At 40.9% G+C, this 17,882-nt stretch overlaps 1 protein-coding gene across 1 annotated transcript in view; it reads left to right on the top strand.

Annotated features, from left to right (window-relative positions):
• LOC110203799 (protein regulator of cytokinesis 1-like) overlaps window positions 1-17,882 on the top strand; it is a gene marked incomplete at its 3' end in the record, with an annotated part of 37,860 nt that overhangs the window by 1,812 nt on the left and 18,166 nt on the right. Inside the window, 3 exon segments of the mRNA XM_078150634.1 lie at window positions 15,607-15,840; window positions 15,922-16,024; window positions 16,027-16,091. Coding sequence (XP_078006760.1) covers window positions 15,607-15,840; window positions 15,922-16,024; window positions 16,027-16,091 — 402 coding nt within the window.

Genomic DNA, 17,882 nt, shown 5'->3' with positions numbered 1-17,882 from the left:
TGTGTATTTTTTAGGCAATTGGGGTTAAGTGACTTGCCCAGGGTCACAGAGCTAGTAAGTGTTGAGTGTTTGGTCTCAGGCCAGATTTGAACTCAGGTCCTCCTGACTTCAGGGCAGGTGCTGTATCCACTGAGCCACCTAGCTGCCCCTAGACTGTCTGTTTGGTAGCCCTCCTATCCTTCCTCCCATGCCTGCCAGCATCATTGGAAATGGGACCACGATGGGGGTCTCTGATGCGTTCCTACAAACAGCCTCCTGGAGGACAGCCTTGGGCAGAAACATCCTTGGCCACTACTATTATTGTTGTTGTTGTTGTCTCTAATTTTGGCTTTTATCTCCAAGTTTCAGCTGCTTTCAAGGCAGCCAGGTTAGTTCACATCCATTTCTTCCTCCAGTGACCTGGGTAGTCAGGCTCCTTAACCCCAATGCTGTCCCAACTTTGGGTGATAACACTGTGTGTTGGGAAAGGCCTCGTGGACTCAGAAGTGCCTGTGGCCTAGTTCCCTACACATACTATCACCTTTTTCTAGCCTTCTAAGGCTTCATCATAAGAAGGAATATGTAAAATTTACCAAATTAGTATTTACTGAGGAGCCCTGTTCAGATGGACCGGCTCAGCGTGGACACATTTCCTTATGTATAGCAAGTTATAACATTATGGGGTAACCTGTAAGTGCTGGAGAACATGTCTGGGTAGCTAGAGAACCAGAGAACATAAAAATGGGCGGAATCTTAGAGACTACAGTTGAACAAAGAACATAGAATGTCAGAGTTGGAAAGGACCTTGGAATAGTAACAACTGTTAAGGGATTTTAGAACAGAGGATGTTAGAGCTGGGAAGGACCTTAAAACAAACCATGTCAGAACTGGAAAGGAATTTAGAACAGACCATTAGTTTCAAACACAGAATGTTAGAAATGAAAGGGACTCTAGAATGTAGGAAGTTAAAACTGGAATGGATCCCAGAACACAGAATGTCAAATATGGGGAAGACCTTAAAAGAAAAAGGGGTTAGAATTAGTGGCGGAACTTTAGAACAGAGTATATTAGAACTAGATCTTAGAACACAGAACATTTGAGATCAAGTCCAAGCCTCTCATTTCCCAGCCAAAAAAGCTTAATTCCTGCCAGATGCCAATTCTTTTGATGGCATTGTCCCGTTTGGGTGGATTGAAGGACACAGCTATTTGGATCTCTTCTTGCTCGGTCTCCCAATTCATGGGGAGTCCTGTCATTTTAGGACTGTGATCGGGGTCTTGCCAGAAAAGCAGTGGCAGGAGGACTTTTCTACAAGAAAGTGGAAATGCTGGTGACAGCTTGGGAATTTCACTGCATTTTCTTACTTCTAAGAGGTATATTTGAAAGTTTTTAGGCACTCAGTTTTTAGAGGCCCCTTATGGCCATGGAAAGTTCTTATAGATAACCCAAGTTCTTCTTGCAGATAAGACAGGAGGAACAGCTCATCATTGCCACATATATGCATTGCCACATTCAAATAATGGGGTTCCAGGCAAAGCTGCAAAATTCTCACTCTTGTTCCCCAAATCCACTTCTCTCCGACACATTTTGTCATCGTGCTAGGGTCTTCTCTGGAAAGGGCACAGGAGCAGAATTTTGGAGAAGTTGATTCTGCCGATTGGGCCATTAACTCCCTGGCTGAGCTGGGGCTTTGCAAGGGATCATGGGATGTAGAGATATCACCTAGTTCCACACCCTCATTTACAGATGAAGAAAATGTGTCACAGGGAGGTGAAGGGACTTGGCCAACGTCCACAGGCAGGAGACGTGGATGGTTCAATTCCCTGTGCCAGGGAGAGAGATGGAAACCATGGAATCAGGAACCATCCAAAGGGAGGGGGCCACCCAAGCAGATGCACGGGCAAATCCACTGGGCGCACAAAGCCCTGTCTGGCCAGAGATGCTGCCCTCATGTCATTGCTTGGAGAATTTGGGGGGCTGGTCCTCAAGGCCCAGCTGTGGTGTCCAGGAAGCCTTCTCTGAGCCACTGCTTCAGCCTGAAGCCAGTCATGCCCCCCCTCCCTGTACTTTAGAGTTCTTTCATGCACACCAGGGATGGGAGAAAGAGTGGGAAGAGTGGAACAGTTGCTCACTTATCTAGGGGTCCCAGAAGGCTGTTCTTCTTGAATATGGGTGAAGCAGACCTGAATGATATTTGTGTAAGGGTCTACTTGCCCAAAAACAAATTAGCAGCTGACAAGATGCTCAGTGCCCCTAGAGCCATACCAGTCTGGGCAGGGAAACACCACCTCCTTCCTTCCTGTTTTGGAGAGGCTGGCTCTCACCTGAATTGCATTTTTTCCACATGTGTCAGAGTCCTTCACCAGTCGCTGTTCCTAAGGATCAGCACAAACATGCCTCAGTTTCCCCATGTTGGTCAGCAAAAACCCAACCCACTCCTGTTTCTTTCCTGTAACCTCTACAGGGCGGCTGAGGCCGTCCAATACGTATGGATGACAGTCACCTAGCCACAATACCAAATCTTTCCTCTCGAATCAAGGAGGCCCTCAAAGTAAACACTAGGCCAGGAAGGAACCTGAAGAGAGCGTCCACTAGAGTACCCCACAGCCCCAGGCAGCACAAAAGGAAGAATTGTCCATCTTATAAGAGCCTTTCAATTGTTGTTCTTACCTCCAGGCTCCTCTCTCCAGATCCTGTTATTCCCCTGCTCAAAGACCTTCAGTGGCTCCCTGTTGCCTACATGATTAAGTACAATCTGCTGATCCTAGTATTCAACACCCTTGACAATGAGACTCCAGACAATTCCCCTTCATGTCCACTATGCTCCAGCCAAACAAGACTGCTCTCTGATTCTTGACCTTGTTTTGCCCTCTCCCCCTTCTGTGCCTTTGCTCATGGCATCTTCCATCTTGGAATAGAGCCCCCCACTGAAGTCTCTCCCTTCCTTTGAGAATTCACTCAGACGCTATCCTCCCTCTACAAGGCCTTCTCTGATGGCCTACGTGAATGCCTTCCTCCTCAGGTTTCTTGAAGCACTTTGCCTGACTCTCCTTTGCATGATGGTAACTTCTGTGCTTGGCCCTTCCCCAGTGGAGTGTTGGATTTTTAGAAAAGAGCCTAAGTGGTGTCTAGCATTGTGTGTCTGGCACCCAGCATAAGTACAGGGTTTGCTTCATTGAACCCAACCAGATTGATAATTCTCTTCCCTATTCCTGTCCACCAGTGGTGCCATCGTCTTCCCACTAACTCAGGCTCATGGCGCAAGTGTCACACTTGCTGCCTCTCTCTCTCTGTTTCTGCTTTTCTTGGGGGGAGGCAATCAGGGTTAAGTGACTTGCCCAGGGTCACATAGCTAGTAAGTGTCAAGTGTCTAAGGCCGGATTTAAAATCAGGTCCTCCTGAATCCAGGGCCGGTGCTCTATCCACTGTACTACCTAGCTACCCCGTAAGTCTTATACTAAATACAGTCTCTAAGGATTTAGTTATCAATGGTTGATGCTGAGGATCAAGACCAGGCCATTCCCAAACCTAAACCTGTAGCTCTGCCTGACTTTCTGAACTTCAGATACACTTTTCCATCTGCTTGCTTGATACAGCCATTTTAGATATCCAGCTGTTACCTCAAATTCAGTATGTGAAAACTGAACTCTTCCCTCCTTACCTTATTCCTCTTCATCTCTTTTAACAGTACAACCATCCTCTCTCTCTTGCTCAACTTCAAAACTTTGGCTGCCTTTCCTTATTCTCTTGCTCCTCACATCTAATCATGTAACAAAGCAGTTTTATGATCCCTTCCATCCTTTTCCATTCCTTCCTATGTACCTCCATCATGCTGGTTCAGGGTCTGGACTTATTGCAATTCTCTCAGTTTCCAGCACTCGCATTTTCTAATCAATACTACATACCATTTTTAGTCCTCTTCCCAAAGCGTAGCTCTAAACATGTCACTCTCCTGTTTAATATATTTTTTTCAACCTTTACCTAAACTCCAAATTCATTAGTGTGGTGTTCAAAGTTTTCAGCTGGTATGACCCTAATCTACCTTTCCAGTCTTATATCTTACCATTCCCCTTCATGCACCTTATGTTTCAGTCAAATTAGTCATTTGCCCCTGTGTATGTCCTCTTCTTACCCAACTCTGTTTCTTTGCTCAGGCTGCTTTTCCATCCATAATGTCCTTCTGTCTGTCTACCTTTCCCTCCTCTCCTTGAAATCCTATCATTCAAATGCCATCTTCTAGAAAACTTTTCCTGATTTTTGTCCTCTCTCTCTCTCTCTCTCTCTCTCTCTCTCTCTCTCTCTCTCTCTCTCTGTTCCTATATCATTTAGTTTGAACTTAGTTTGCGACTAAGACAAGATGTAATAAATTCTACTTATGAAAATGCCTTATCTTTCCTACTTGATTACAAGCTATGGGAGGGACCTTTGTATCTCTCTAGGGAGGCCTACTGCAGAGGATTGCAGTTGAACAAATGCATGCTGAGGTGAAAGACAGAGTGGGAAGAGCTCCTTGTGGAAGCTGATTCTTCAGCTTGTTGGGAAACAGATGTGATGTGTGATGCCTCCCTCTGATGTGACAGAGAGCTAGAAAAAAGTCTGCCGCATAAAGTTTTTTTTTATGGTTCTTGATATGCTGAAACCTCCAATTGGGAGTGAAGTGGGATAGGGATAATTGTCAGAGAACTAAAACAGTTACATGTTTATACTGTGAAGATGCTATAATGTATATAATATGAATATACTATCATAATACAAACATATAAATAATACAAATATTATAATGACACAAATAAATTAGATGAAACTAGTGCCTGCCTAACCTGAAACCTAAAACCTCAACGTCAGAATCTGAGGGTTTGCTGTACCAGGTTCCAAGGCAGGCCAGATCAGGTCAAGAACTATATTAGTTGGCTGAAGAACACAACAAAGACCAGTACTAGTAGATAAAAAGTTAACATTTTTTTTGGTGAGGTCTAGTCATGTGATTTCATTGGTTTAGGAAACAACCAATGAGGAAACTCCTGGTGACAGAATGGTTCTTCTATAGTGTTCTAAGGACACAAGTGACTTGCCCAGGTCACATAGTTATTAAGTGTTTAAGATAGGATTTGAACTCAGATCTTTTTGATTTTTTTAAGTCCATTACTCTGTCCATTAGGAAGGAGGGAAATAAGCATTTATTTGCCTACTATGGCCCACTATGTCCCAGGCACTGTGCTAAGTGCTTTACTAATATCACTTTTGATCGTCTCAAGAACCTTGGGAGGGGGGTGCTATTATTATCCACATTTTACAGTTGAGGAAAACGAGGCAGACAGAGATTCAGTAACTTGCCCAGAAAAACACAGCCAGTGTCTGAGGCTGAATTTGAACTTGGGTCTTCCTGACTTCAGGAACAACTCTATGTCGTGCTGCCTCTCTAAATTAGAATTCAAACATAAAATTAAAATGGGGTGAAGCTAGAATAATAAATAGAGCAGATTAAATAATACTTAGGGATAAAAGAAGTCTGATAATATATTTGAAATGCTCTCTCTGCTCTTCACTAGGAGGAACTAAGTAATGTCAGGGTACATAGGTGAGATGAACCTGGAAGTTTAGCACCAAATCGTATTATTGCCTGACCTAGAGGCAATTGTTTCCCGTGTTTTCTTAAGTGGTAGAAGTGGTATAATTGTGGAAAAGACTGGCTCTGATTGTATGGGCATTGGAGTCTATTATACCTGTCAGCTGTCATCTGACATCACTCCTTCCCTTCTCAGCTAAACCTGAAAAAGCCGTCTACAGAGTACAGTACCTGGACTTGCCCTTCTAAACCCCATCCATTCTCACTCCTGACCTCATTCAGCTGAAACTACTCTGTCTAAAGTTACCAATGACCTCCTAATTGCCAAATCTAACAGCCTTTTCTCTATCCTCATCCTTCTTCACATCTCTGCAGCCTTTGACAGTGTCAATCACCTCCTAGATATTCCTTCCTCTCTGGATTTTCCTGACAGTAAGAATTTTCTCTCATCTGTCTGGCTGTTCCTTCGCACTCTGCTGAGCCTTTATTCATGACCTACCTATTAATTGGTTGTCCTCCAAGGATCTGTCCTAGACTCCCTTATCTTTTCTCTCTACACTCTCTCACTTGGTCATCTCAGCAGCTCCAATGAGTTCAATTACCATCCATCCTGATGGTTCTACAATCTAACTGTATAACTTTAACATCTCCCTTGATCTCCCCAGTCTTCATCTTCATCCACAAACATCTGCCTATTGGGCATCTTGAATTCAACATATCTAAAACAGAACTCTTCGTCTTTTTCTTCAAATTCATCCCTCTTCCAGATTTCTCCACTGTTGTCAAGAGCAACAATATTCCCCCAGTCACCGACTCTTGCAACTTTGGTGTCATCCTTGACTCCTCACTCTCACTCACCTTACGTATCCAATCAGTTGCCAAATTTTATCACTTCTATTTCCACAATATCTCTTATATATGACCCCATCATCCCCCCATTGCACTTACACAACCACCTTCCTAGTTTAAGCCCCATCACTTTTTACCCAGAAAACTGAAATAGACTTCTTTAAAAATTTTTTAAATTGATTTTCATTTTCAACATTCACTTCCATAAGATTTTGAATTCTAAATTTCCTCCCCCTCCCTCCTGCCCAATATGGCATGCAATCTGATATAGGCTCTAACATATACATTCGTATTGAACATATTTTCACATTAGTCATGTTGTAAAGAAGAATTAGAACCAATCTAATGGAAGAACCACAAGAAAGAAGAAATAACCAAAAAAAGAGAGCAAATAGTATTGCTTTGATCTGCATTCAGATTCCATAGTTCCTTCTCTGGGTGTAGACAGACAGCATTTTCCATCATGAGTCTTTTGGAGTTGTCTTACATCCTTGCATTGCTGGGAAGAGCTAAGTCTATCAAAGTTAGTCACTGCACTATGTTGTTGTTACTGTGTACATTGTTCTCCTGGTTCTGCTCACTTCACTCAGCATCACTTCCTGTAATTCTTTCCAGGTTTTTCTGAAGTCCACTTGTTCATTATTTTTTTTTTTATGGATCAGTGGTGTTCCATTACATTCATATACCACAACCTGTTCAGCCATTCCCCAATTGATTGGCATCCCCTCAATTTCCAATTCTTGGCCACCACAAAAAGAGCCGCTATAAATATTTTTGTACATGTGGGTCCTTTCCCCATTTGTATGATCTCTTTGGGGTACAGCCCTAGAAGTGGTATTGCTGGGTCAAAGGGTATGCACGTTTTTGTAGCCCTTTGGGCATAGTTCCAAATTGCTCTTCAGAACGGTTGGATCAGTTTACAACTCCACCAACAAGGCATTACTGTTCCAATTTTCCCATATTTTCTCCAACATTTATCCTTTCCCTGTTTTGTCATGTTGGCCAATCTGATAGGTGAAAGGTGGTAACTCAGAGTTCCAATAGCCTTTTAGTTGGTCTTCCTTCCTCAAGTCTCTTCCTGTTCCAATCCATCCTCCACACAGCTGCCAAAGCACTTTTCCTAAAGCATAGGTCTGAACCCCTCCCCTACTCAGTAAATTCCAGTGGCTCCCTGTTAGCTCTGGGATCACATATAAGCTGCTCTTTTTGGTATTTAAAGCTCTCCATAACCTGGCCCTTTCCTACCTTTCAAGTCCCCTGTGCACATCTTTTGGTCTAGACGTACCGGCTTCCTTGCTGTTCATAACATGTTCTGCCCCAGCTCCTTTGCACCTGGCTGTACCCCATGTCTAGAATGCTCTCCCTCCTCACCTTTACCTTCAAGACTCGGCTCTAACACTACCATTCTTGGCTAGACCTTCCTCAGGCAAGTCCCCTGGTGGTTTAGGTTTAATAGTGGAACAAAAGGAGACAATCATATATCATTTGACAGTTAACAAATGAAGATTTACTTAGTCATGTGAAGAGAAGGATATTCAATAGGGATGGGCATTGAAGATGCCTCAAATTGATTCAGTTGAGAGAAGCTCTCTTGCCTGAATCATCCTTCATGTTCTACCAAGCATCAGAGCTCCCATAACTCCTAGCAGTTAATTTGTATACAGGTGAGCAAGAATCTAAGTAGGCAGGTAGCTCAGTGGATAAGGTACAGGGCCTTGAGTCAAGAAGACTGGAGTTCAAATCTGGCCTCAGACACTCACTAGCTGTGTGACCGTGGGCAACTCACTTAGCCTCTGCTTACTTCAGTTCCTCATCTGTAAAATGATTTCAAGAAGGAAATGGCAAACCATATCAGTATCTTTGGTAAGAAAACCCCATATGGGGTCACAAAGAGTTGGATGTGACTGAACAACAATAAACCAGGAAATGATGTTAAAAGCCTGACCTTTTACTCCCCTCAGCCAACTACGTCTTGAGGATGGTCTCAGTACCTTTTAAAGAAGGGGTAGGAATTGGGACTTTGCTCTTATCACAACTTTCCACCCCTTGGTGGAAAGGTCCTTAAGGTCTTCTTGAGAACCTTCTATCACCTAAAAGACTTTAGAGCTGTTAATGGTTAACCCTGACCTTTGATATTCAAAAAGACTAAGTAAAAATAAAGAAGGTGGCACTACAGAAGGAAAAGAAAAAAAAAACAAAGCAGACAATGTATCTGCTACCTGAAGGAGTGACTCAATTTGGGAGTGTCCCAGGAGACTCCAGGGACTAAACAATCAGGTCCGTGTGGTAGGTGATGCCAATGTAAAACAGTGACTGTAATTAGGAGCAAAACCAGCAACTTTGCTTCAGCAAAGATGCTGACGCTTCTACACAGTCATAGATCTTCATCACAGGTAAGTGAGAACTGCCCTGCACCACCACCCACTTCATGTTCCTTGGCCCACCACCAATAGTTTTCCTAACCCTGTGAGCACCACTGGGTCGGTAGAAGGAAGATACAAAATCTTCAACCCATGAGAGGCCTCTGAAAAATGGCCCCTCTTCTTTTGCAGGGGCTAGTTTGATATTTTTACTTCCCTTTTTTGGCAGAAAGCAAACCCCCTCCCAACAACACCCGCCTTTGGTCCTTTAAGCCCTCCTTGGGGAAGAGTTGTAGAATGCTCTTTAGGTATTGTAATGAAGTCAGTTTTATATTCCATTAAACAGTGGGCCCCAGGGGGCCTGATTCTGCTGCACATGCCACTACCCAATCTTTTGCCATGTGGCTCTTTACTGGAAGAGAGAGGGAGGGGGAGGGGAAGAGAAGGAGGGAGGGGGAGAAGAAGGGAGGGGGAAAGAGAGACAGAGAGAACTTTTTAAAACTACTACAACTTCCCCACCTGCCCTCATGAGTTGACAGGAGTGCAACTGGCATTTTCAGGGTGTTCTTTCCAGTACTTCTCCCAGTGGCTTGCACCAAAGACTCACAAAGTCCACAAGAAATAATTCCTGTTGGTCACTTGAATTTGTTGTTGTTCTTGTTGTTGAATTGTGTCCAATTCTTCATGACTCCATGGATCATACCGTCCACGGGGTTTTTTTGGGGAAGATAGTGGAGTGGTTTGCCATTTCTTTCTCCAGTGCATTAAAGCAAACAGAGATTAAGAGACTTGCCCATTTATTCCTGTGCTTTCTAGTGTTAACAGGAATGGGTGTTGTATTTTGTCAAAAGCTTTCTCTGCATCTATTGAATTGATCATGTGGTTTCTGTTAGTTCTTTTGTTGATATAATCAATCATACTGATAGTTTTCGTAATATTGAACCAGCCCTCCATTCCTTGTATAAATCCTACCTGGTCATAGTCTACTGTTCTTTTGATAAGTTGTTGTAATCTGCTTGCTAATATTTTATGTGAAATTTTTGCATCTATGTTCATTAGGGAGTTGGTCTATAATTTTCTTTCTCTGTTTTGGCTCTTCCTGGTTTAGGTATCAGCACCATATTTGTATCATAAAAAGAATTTGGTGACACTCCTTCTTCACCTATTTTCCTAAATAGTCTATATAGTATTGGAATTAATTGTCCTTTAAATGTTTGATAGAATTTGTGTGTAAATCCATCTGGCCCTGGAGATTTTTTCCTAGGGAGTTCATCAAGGGCTTGTTCAGTTTCTTTTTCTGAGATGGGGTTATTTAAATATTTTCTTCCTTTTGCTAATCTGGGCAATTTATATTTTTGAAAATATTCATCCATTTCACTAAGATTGTCAAATTTATTGGCATACAGTTGGACAAAATTGTTCCTAATCATTATTTTAATTTCCTCTTCCTTGGTGGTGGATTCCCTCTTTTCATTTTTGATACTGGTAATTTGGTTTTCTACATTCTGTTTTTAATTAAATTAACCAAAGTGTGTGGGGTACGAAGACCCTTACCAATAAATCGGAGACTCAGAGATATTAGCAAAAAGAATCGTTTGTTTATTGGCTTTCTCAAGGAAGGGTTTCCTCAGAGCATCCAGAAGATGGCACCGACTGAAGAGAGCAGAAGTGTGTTCAGCTCAGCAGATTATATAGATCCTAACCGCTACCCCCCACCCCCACCCACCCACTAGCTGTTCTTCCCATTGGCTGGGCTTTGAGCTCACAGTCAAGGCGGGAAAGAAAATCTTCCTATCCCATTAGCTGGGAGGCAGGCTTACATTCTAGGCGAGAAAATTTAAAGACAAAGAGCAAGAAAACAGGGTATAGCCAATCCAAACATACATGTCCTTACTTAGTAAACGTAATGCTGAAGTAGCAGTGGTGTGGTGATCAGGAGGGGGTTTAGAGATGAATTCCCATGAGTAAGGTAATTCCTAGGAAACCGAAATTTACTGCAATTTCCCCTCCTTAACCCTTTCCCCATTGTCCCAGAGACAAGAGAAGGCAGGAAGCTAAGGGCAAGCAGTTCAGGTTGGGGGCAGGACTTATTCTTTCTGTTATGTGCTTAAAAACAGGGTCTGAGCCGGGGGAGGGTTTTGAAAGAAACTATCAAGAAATATTAACAAGAACTATTGATCCCCTAAGGAGGTTTCACTTTTTAGAGATCATCTCTCACAAAAGCTTTATCCATTTTAATGTTTTTTTTCATAAAATCAGCTCTTAGTTTTATTTATTAGTTCAATGATTTTCTTAATTTCAATTTTCTTAATTTCTCCTTTGGTTTTCAATATTTCTAATTTGGTGTTTAATTGAGGATTTTTAATTTGTTCTTTTTCTAGTTTTTTTTTCAGTTGTATGACCAATTCATTGCTCTACTCTTCTTCTATTTTATTCATGTAAGCATTTAGAGATTTATAACTTCCCCTAAGAACTGCTTTCACTGCATCCTATAAGTTTTGGTATGTTGTCTCATTATTGTCATTCTTTTGAATGAAATTATTGATTGTTTCTATGATTTTTTGTTTGACCCCCCCCTCATTCTTTAGGATTAGATTATTTATTTTCCAATCATTTTTTAGTCTGTCTTTCCATGGCCATTTATTACATATAATTTTTGATGAATCATGATCTTGTGTGGGATGCCACTCAAATTAAAAATAAAACAAACACAGAGGTGTCCAAGAAGAAACAGAAAGTACTTTATTATAGTTATTATTATTATTATTATTATTATTATTATTATTATTATTATTATTTCAAATCTTGAGATTTGGGTGTCCTCACACCAATGGCTCTGATGAGAGGAGACAACCCACAGAGGAAGAAGTCAGTTTATATAACCCTGAAGGTTCAATTCCCCCTCCCTCACAGCTGTCTGTTAACTCGGCTCACAATCTCACATGCCAGACTCTAACATAGGACAAAGGACATAGTATACATCTCTATATTTCTTGGTTAGTTGAGATAATGTCAAAGAAACAATTTAAAAAATGTGCAGTTAGGAAGATAATTTACAATTGTTTTGGAAGATCTCAGGGATTGAACAGATAATGCTGGGAACAGAAAGACATCTGCATAAGACCCTGTCAAAGAGAGATAAGGGGACTTGAACATTTAAGGGTTTTCTGGGGCTTGGGGCAAAAGGTGCATCTGGATAAGATCAGAAGGCAGGCCAGGGCTTAACAACTAGACAAATTTTAACTACTGATATATGGCACTAAAAAAAATAATAACTTACAGAAATCTATTCTTTAACCCTATCCTACCTTCTGAACTCATTACCTTAATTACACTGAGAAGTCTTCACTAGGACATCCCATTCAATCTAAAAAGGATGCATTTAATATTTCTGCCTTTCCGCATTGGATTGTGAGGTTTTATGCCCTAGTAGATGCTCAATTTTTATGTATGTGCCATGTACCACCGTGAAAAAGTATATTCTTTTCTGTCCTCATTCAATTTTCTCCAGAGGTCTATCATACCTAACTTTTGTAATATTCTATTCACCTCCCTAATTTTTCACAGGATGGCCTGGGGTCCGGTGTAAGTTTTCCCAGGGGATAGTTGTATCTTCTTTTGCTATTTACGTTGGCTCAAGGTAGTTAACATTTTTCTGAGGAATCGTAGGTCATGTTCCCACTCTGATTACTGTCATATATCACTCTGCCTATATTACAGAGGATATTTTCACCATGCATTATAAAACTGCTCAGACAGCCTTATGAGATTTAATGCATTGTTACAAGTGTAAAATGATATTTGATTCTTTTATGTTATTTTTATTTTGTTTTTTCCTCATGACATTATCAGGGCCAACATCCACACTGACAGCCTGATGACATCTTTGAAACATGCTCAATCAGCCACTGGCTCTGTTGATATACAAGAGAGTTAAAGAACATTGTCTTACCTCTATGCAACTAAGTGATCATTAGAAAGAGGAGTTTTTATTGTGCAGAGAAATATGTTCACTGCATTTCTTTCTTCTCCATTGACTTCTGTTTTTAAGTTATGTTCTACTTTTTACATCCCAATATTAATGATGATATCCAAATTGACCAAGAAAGTCTTTAGTTCACTCTCAGACTGTATCAACATATATAAAATGGAGAGATTGTCAGGGCAGTTATTGAGGTCATTCAGATTAAAATATTTTTATCTAGCTGGTTCAGATTCAAATGGAGTTCTCTATTGCCATAGTGTAATCACAATTGTCAGATAATACAGATTAACTGAAGGGAGATAATTGAAGGCCACTCAAAGGCCAAATTAAACAAGCCAATACAGTTTCTCCAGCACATTTAAATGTTAACAGTCTTAGAATTCCAGATCTGTGTCTTGATTCGCATTTTCTCTTTTTTGGACACCCTCATGCTACCCCTCACTTTGCTGATTTTGTCCTTATCTACTTAAAGGACTGGATACTGATTATTCTGCTATTCAGTCTTTTCCCAAAAGCCATTCTTCCCCTATTCATACACAGATTTGACTCCCTTAAAGTTGGAAGGGGCATTCTTTCAGTAGGTCTTTGATGAGGCAACTGGTGAGCCTTGGGGAAACAAAATATTCAATCTCGGTAAAGGTAGAACACAACACATTCTTCTGATTTTGTTCTTGTTTTTAAGTGGAGGGGAGATCTCTTTCAGTTCCCCAAATTTAATCCCTCTAGGCTTCTTCAAAGGTAAACTGATTTTTGAGGAGATCCCCTCATAGAACTAAGGCCTAGGTTGGTTGGTTGTTGTCCTTCATGTTTGAAGGGGACCAAAACGACACCACTATGTTGGGGTCAAGGTAGAGCATGTCCAACTGTGACTGCTCAGCCCAATGTGAGCTCAGAAGGCTCTATCACAGGTTGGGCACAAATAGTCCATATTAACATTTGGGGTGGAGATTGCTCTAAATGTTCACATCTCATGTATCTTTCAAGCTACTGCAAATCTGCTTTGCTCATAGAGCACAGGGGCAACACAGCTGGAGGGCCTAAGAGATCCTTTGATGTACTTATCTTCAGGTACCAGTTAGAGGTTTGGAGTATATTCACATTGGTCTTTCCTTGCTGAATAGCCACAGCCAGTTTATTCTCTGATATCCCAGAAGGGAAAGGTACCTTACAGTAAGCAACTACAGTCTCTAGAAGAATCTAGAGATGCAGCTAATTTGTGCAATGGGTAAAGCACTATACCTGGTGTCAGGAAGATGTGAATTCAAATCCTGCCCCAAATCCTAGCTGTGTTACCCTGGGCAAGTGACTTATTTCTGCCTCAGTTTCCTCATCTGTAAAATGTGGATGATAGTAATAGCACATATGTGCCAGGGTTGTTGTGAGGGTAAGATGATACATCTGTAAAGTATTTTGCAAACCTTGAAATGTTATATAAATGTTAGCTAGTATTATTATTATTTTTTTATTTTTTTGCTTTTTACTAGGCAATTGGGGTTAAGTGACTTGCCCAGGGTCACACACCTAGTATGTGTTGTGTGTCTGAGACCGGATTTGAATTTAGATCCTCCTGACTTCACGGCCGGAGTGCTATCCACTGCCCCAATGTTAGCTATTATTATTGTCACCAAAAGCATCACCAGAAATCTTGCTAGTGTGAGTTCACCTCCTTCTGTGTTTACTGCTCATCCCCTTATTTCAATATGCTCCTTATGTTCCAATCCTGAATGACTATGCCATTTATTCTTGGCTTGGCCTGCCTAAGGCCAGATCCCTGATAATTTTAGGTTCAGTAGTAGAGCAAAATGAACACTTGGACATCATTCTACAGGTAGCCAAACGAAATTTACTTAGCATAGCAGGAGAAGGATGTGTTCCACAAGGTTAGGCATTGAGATCACCTCAGGTTTGATTCAGCTGGGAGAAACTTGCTCAGATAGCTTCTGGAGCTGATCCTCGATACTCTGCACTTAGGTAACTGGGAAGTGATGACTCTTTAGTCCCCTAAGCCAAGCAATTATCACAAATGTTTACACCACTGTCTGAGGAAAAAACTAGGCTAACGTGCAGAAACAGAGGTTAGCTTACTATTCCTACCACAGCTACCTTCTGCAGGAGACTTTTCCTGACTCCACCTTCCTGATTCCACCCTACCTCCCCCCACCCAGCTGTTCAAGCCTTCCTCTCTAAGATTTTCAATGTACTTGGTATTTCTCTTGCTCTCGCTATTTACATACATGTTGTCTCTCCCATTTGAATGTAAGCTTCTTGAGAGCAGAATCTGTTTTTGCTTTTTCTTTGTATCCTCAGCATAATGTCTGGCACATAGGAAGTTTTTATTATATGATTCTTGATTTATTGATCACTTTATACTTCTGATATCACAGGTAGGGATGTGCCAATCAACTGGAATCTTCCTGACATAGATGCAAAGTGGAGAGTGGGTGGCACTGTATTTTAAAAAAGGAGGAAAGTAGAGAGGAATAACAAGGCAGAAGAAAGGGATGTGACAAAGCTATAAATAGCTTCGTGGATGAATCCAGACTAAGCCAGCAAAAGCAGAGGTTTTAAGTTGCTCTCACACCTAAAGAAGAACACATAAAAGCTAAATGACCCATCCTAGAACTAACCAAAACCAAGCTTCTTTCTGGTTTCATTAAAAACAGTCTATGATGCTCTTATATATCCACACTTTTTATTTCTTCTATGGGAATCTCTCTGAAAAACCTCTGAAACTCTCAAAAAAACCCTATTGCTATGGGATAACTTGTAAATAAGTCGAATTGAGAATTTCCCTCTCTTGTCCTTCCTTTACTTCTGGCAAGGTTGTTTTTAGTGTTTTTATTCTGATTCACTGATATTTGGCACAGGAAAGAAAGGAGACTACCATCTTGGAGCTAAAGAACGATCTTCAAACACAGATAGAAGAATTGAAAAGACAGAAAGAAGAAAGGGTACAAGAACAGAAACTACTTCAAGAACAAGAGCACAAATTGTGTCAGATTCTTTGTGTGCTCCCATACAGCCTTGACAATGACTCGGTACTCAGCATAGAGGAGCTGAACCAGTTCAGAAATCACCTGGCAGCTCTGGAGGAAACAAAGGTATAATTGCTTCTTGACATTCTTCCTGTCTGTGTGTTTCACTCACTTCTGAGGTGCCTCATAACTTATTTGCTTTTATAGGCAAGGTGACGGAAAGAATTTGTTAGCGCAAAGAAGCAGATCCTACTCTGTATGGAAGATCTGGATCACACTCCAGAAACGGATTTTGAGAGAGATGTGGTATATAGGATGACGAGACTTTTTTTCTGTCACTGGAGAACATAACAGCCCTAAAGAATCTGCTTTCACAGGTATACCGCTGCAAATTCAAGATATTAGTAACTTGCGTGTAGAACTTTGGAAAGGAGCTGCGGCTAGAACATCGACAATGTTTGCTTTATTTCTACATGTGGGTTTACTCGGTATGGCCCAGTAGTTTCATGTTAACTTTAGAAACTTGGGTTGTTTTTATTTCTTTTTGCGCCTTATACAAAAGTGGCAAGCTTGTAACCAAAATAGAAACGATAATATTTCCATTGCTAGAGTTCTTTAAGGTTTCCAAACTGGTTTCCTCGAAAAAAGAAAACTATGAAAACCCAGCAATTGGCAGAGGTGACAAAATATGGGAATAATCACTGTTGAAGAAGCACAATAAAGTTGGTTTAATCATTTTGAAAAAAAAATTGGGGGCCAGCTAGGTGGTGCAATGGATAGAGCACCAGCCCTGAAGTCAGGAAGACCTGAGTTCAAATCTGGCCTCAGACCAAACGCTTTACACTTTCTAGCTGTGTGACCCTGGGCAAGTCACTTAACCCCAATTGCCTTAAAAAAAGAAAAGAAAACAATTTCTGAGGGAAAAAAGTGACTAAAATGCTCATACCCTTTAATGTAGAGATCCTGCTGCTAAGTAAGTACTCCAAGGAAGTCAATGATTTTTCTTTTCTTTTTTTTAAATATAAATTTATTTATTTGTAGTTTTCAACATTCATTTCCACAAGTTTTTGAGTTCCAAATTTTCAGCCCGTCTCACCCTCCCCCACCCCAAGATGGCATGCATTCTGAATATCCCTTCCCCTAGTCTGTCCTTTTTTCTTTCTTTCTCCCTTCTCTTATCCCCTTCCCCTTCTATTTTTCTGTAGGTCAGGATAGACTTCTGTACCCCATTTCCTGTATTTCTTATTTCCCAATAGCATGTGAAAACTTTTTTTTAGACACACGGTTTTAAAACTTTAGGTTTCACATTTTCTCTCCTCCTCCCTCCCCACCCACCTTAATTGAAAAGGCAAGAAACTCAATATAGGTTGTACATGTGCACTTATGCAAAACACTTCCATAGTAGACATGTTGTGAAAAACTAACTCTATTTTCCTTAATCCTATTCTGCCCTCCCATTTATTCTATTCTTTCTTTTGACCCTGTTCCTCCTCAGAAGTATTTACTTCTGATTACACCCTTTTCCAATCGGCCCTCCTCTCTATCATCCCCCTGCTCTCTTGTCCCCTTCTCCCCCTGTTTTTTGTAGGGTAAGACAAATCTCCATACCCAACAGAATGTGTATGTTATTCCCTCCTTAAGCCAAATCCTATGAGAATAAGATTTACTCATTCCCTCTCACCTTCGCCTGCTTCCCCTCCAATGTAAGAGACTTTTCTTTTCTGTTTTTCTTTTTTGTGAGATAATTTACCCCATTCTACCTCTCCCTTTCTTCTTCTCTGAGTATAATCCTCCATCATCCCTTAATTTTATTCTTCAGATATGACCCCTTAATCTTCAACTCACCCTGTGCCTTCTATCTATCTATCTACCTATACATACATATATTTTTTTTCCTCCAACTACCGTAATACAGACAAAGGTCTCATGAGTTATAAATATTATCTTTCCATGCAGGAATGTAAACAGTTCAATCTTAATAAGTCCCTAATGATTTCTCTTTCCGGTTTACCTCTTCATGTTCCACTGGAGTCCTGTATTTGAAAGTCAAACTTTCTATTCAGCTGTGGTCTTTTCATCAAGAATGCTTGAGAGTCCTCTATTCCACTAAATGACCATTTTTTCCCCTGAAGGATTATACTCAGTTTTGCTGGGTAGGTGATTCTTGG

The sequence above is a fragment of the Phascolarctos cinereus genome, unplaced genomic scaffold (genome assembly GCF_003287225.1).
Source record: "Phascolarctos cinereus isolate Bilbo 61053 unplaced genomic scaffold, phaCin_HiC Scaffold_14;HRSCAF=489, whole genome shotgun sequence".
In the NCBI taxonomy this organism is placed as follows: domain Eukaryota; kingdom Metazoa; phylum Chordata; class Mammalia; order Diprotodontia; family Phascolarctidae; genus Phascolarctos; species Phascolarctos cinereus.
The sequence above is the reverse complement of the archived record's forward strand: the minus strand, read 5'-3'. Positions and strand labels throughout refer to the sequence as shown.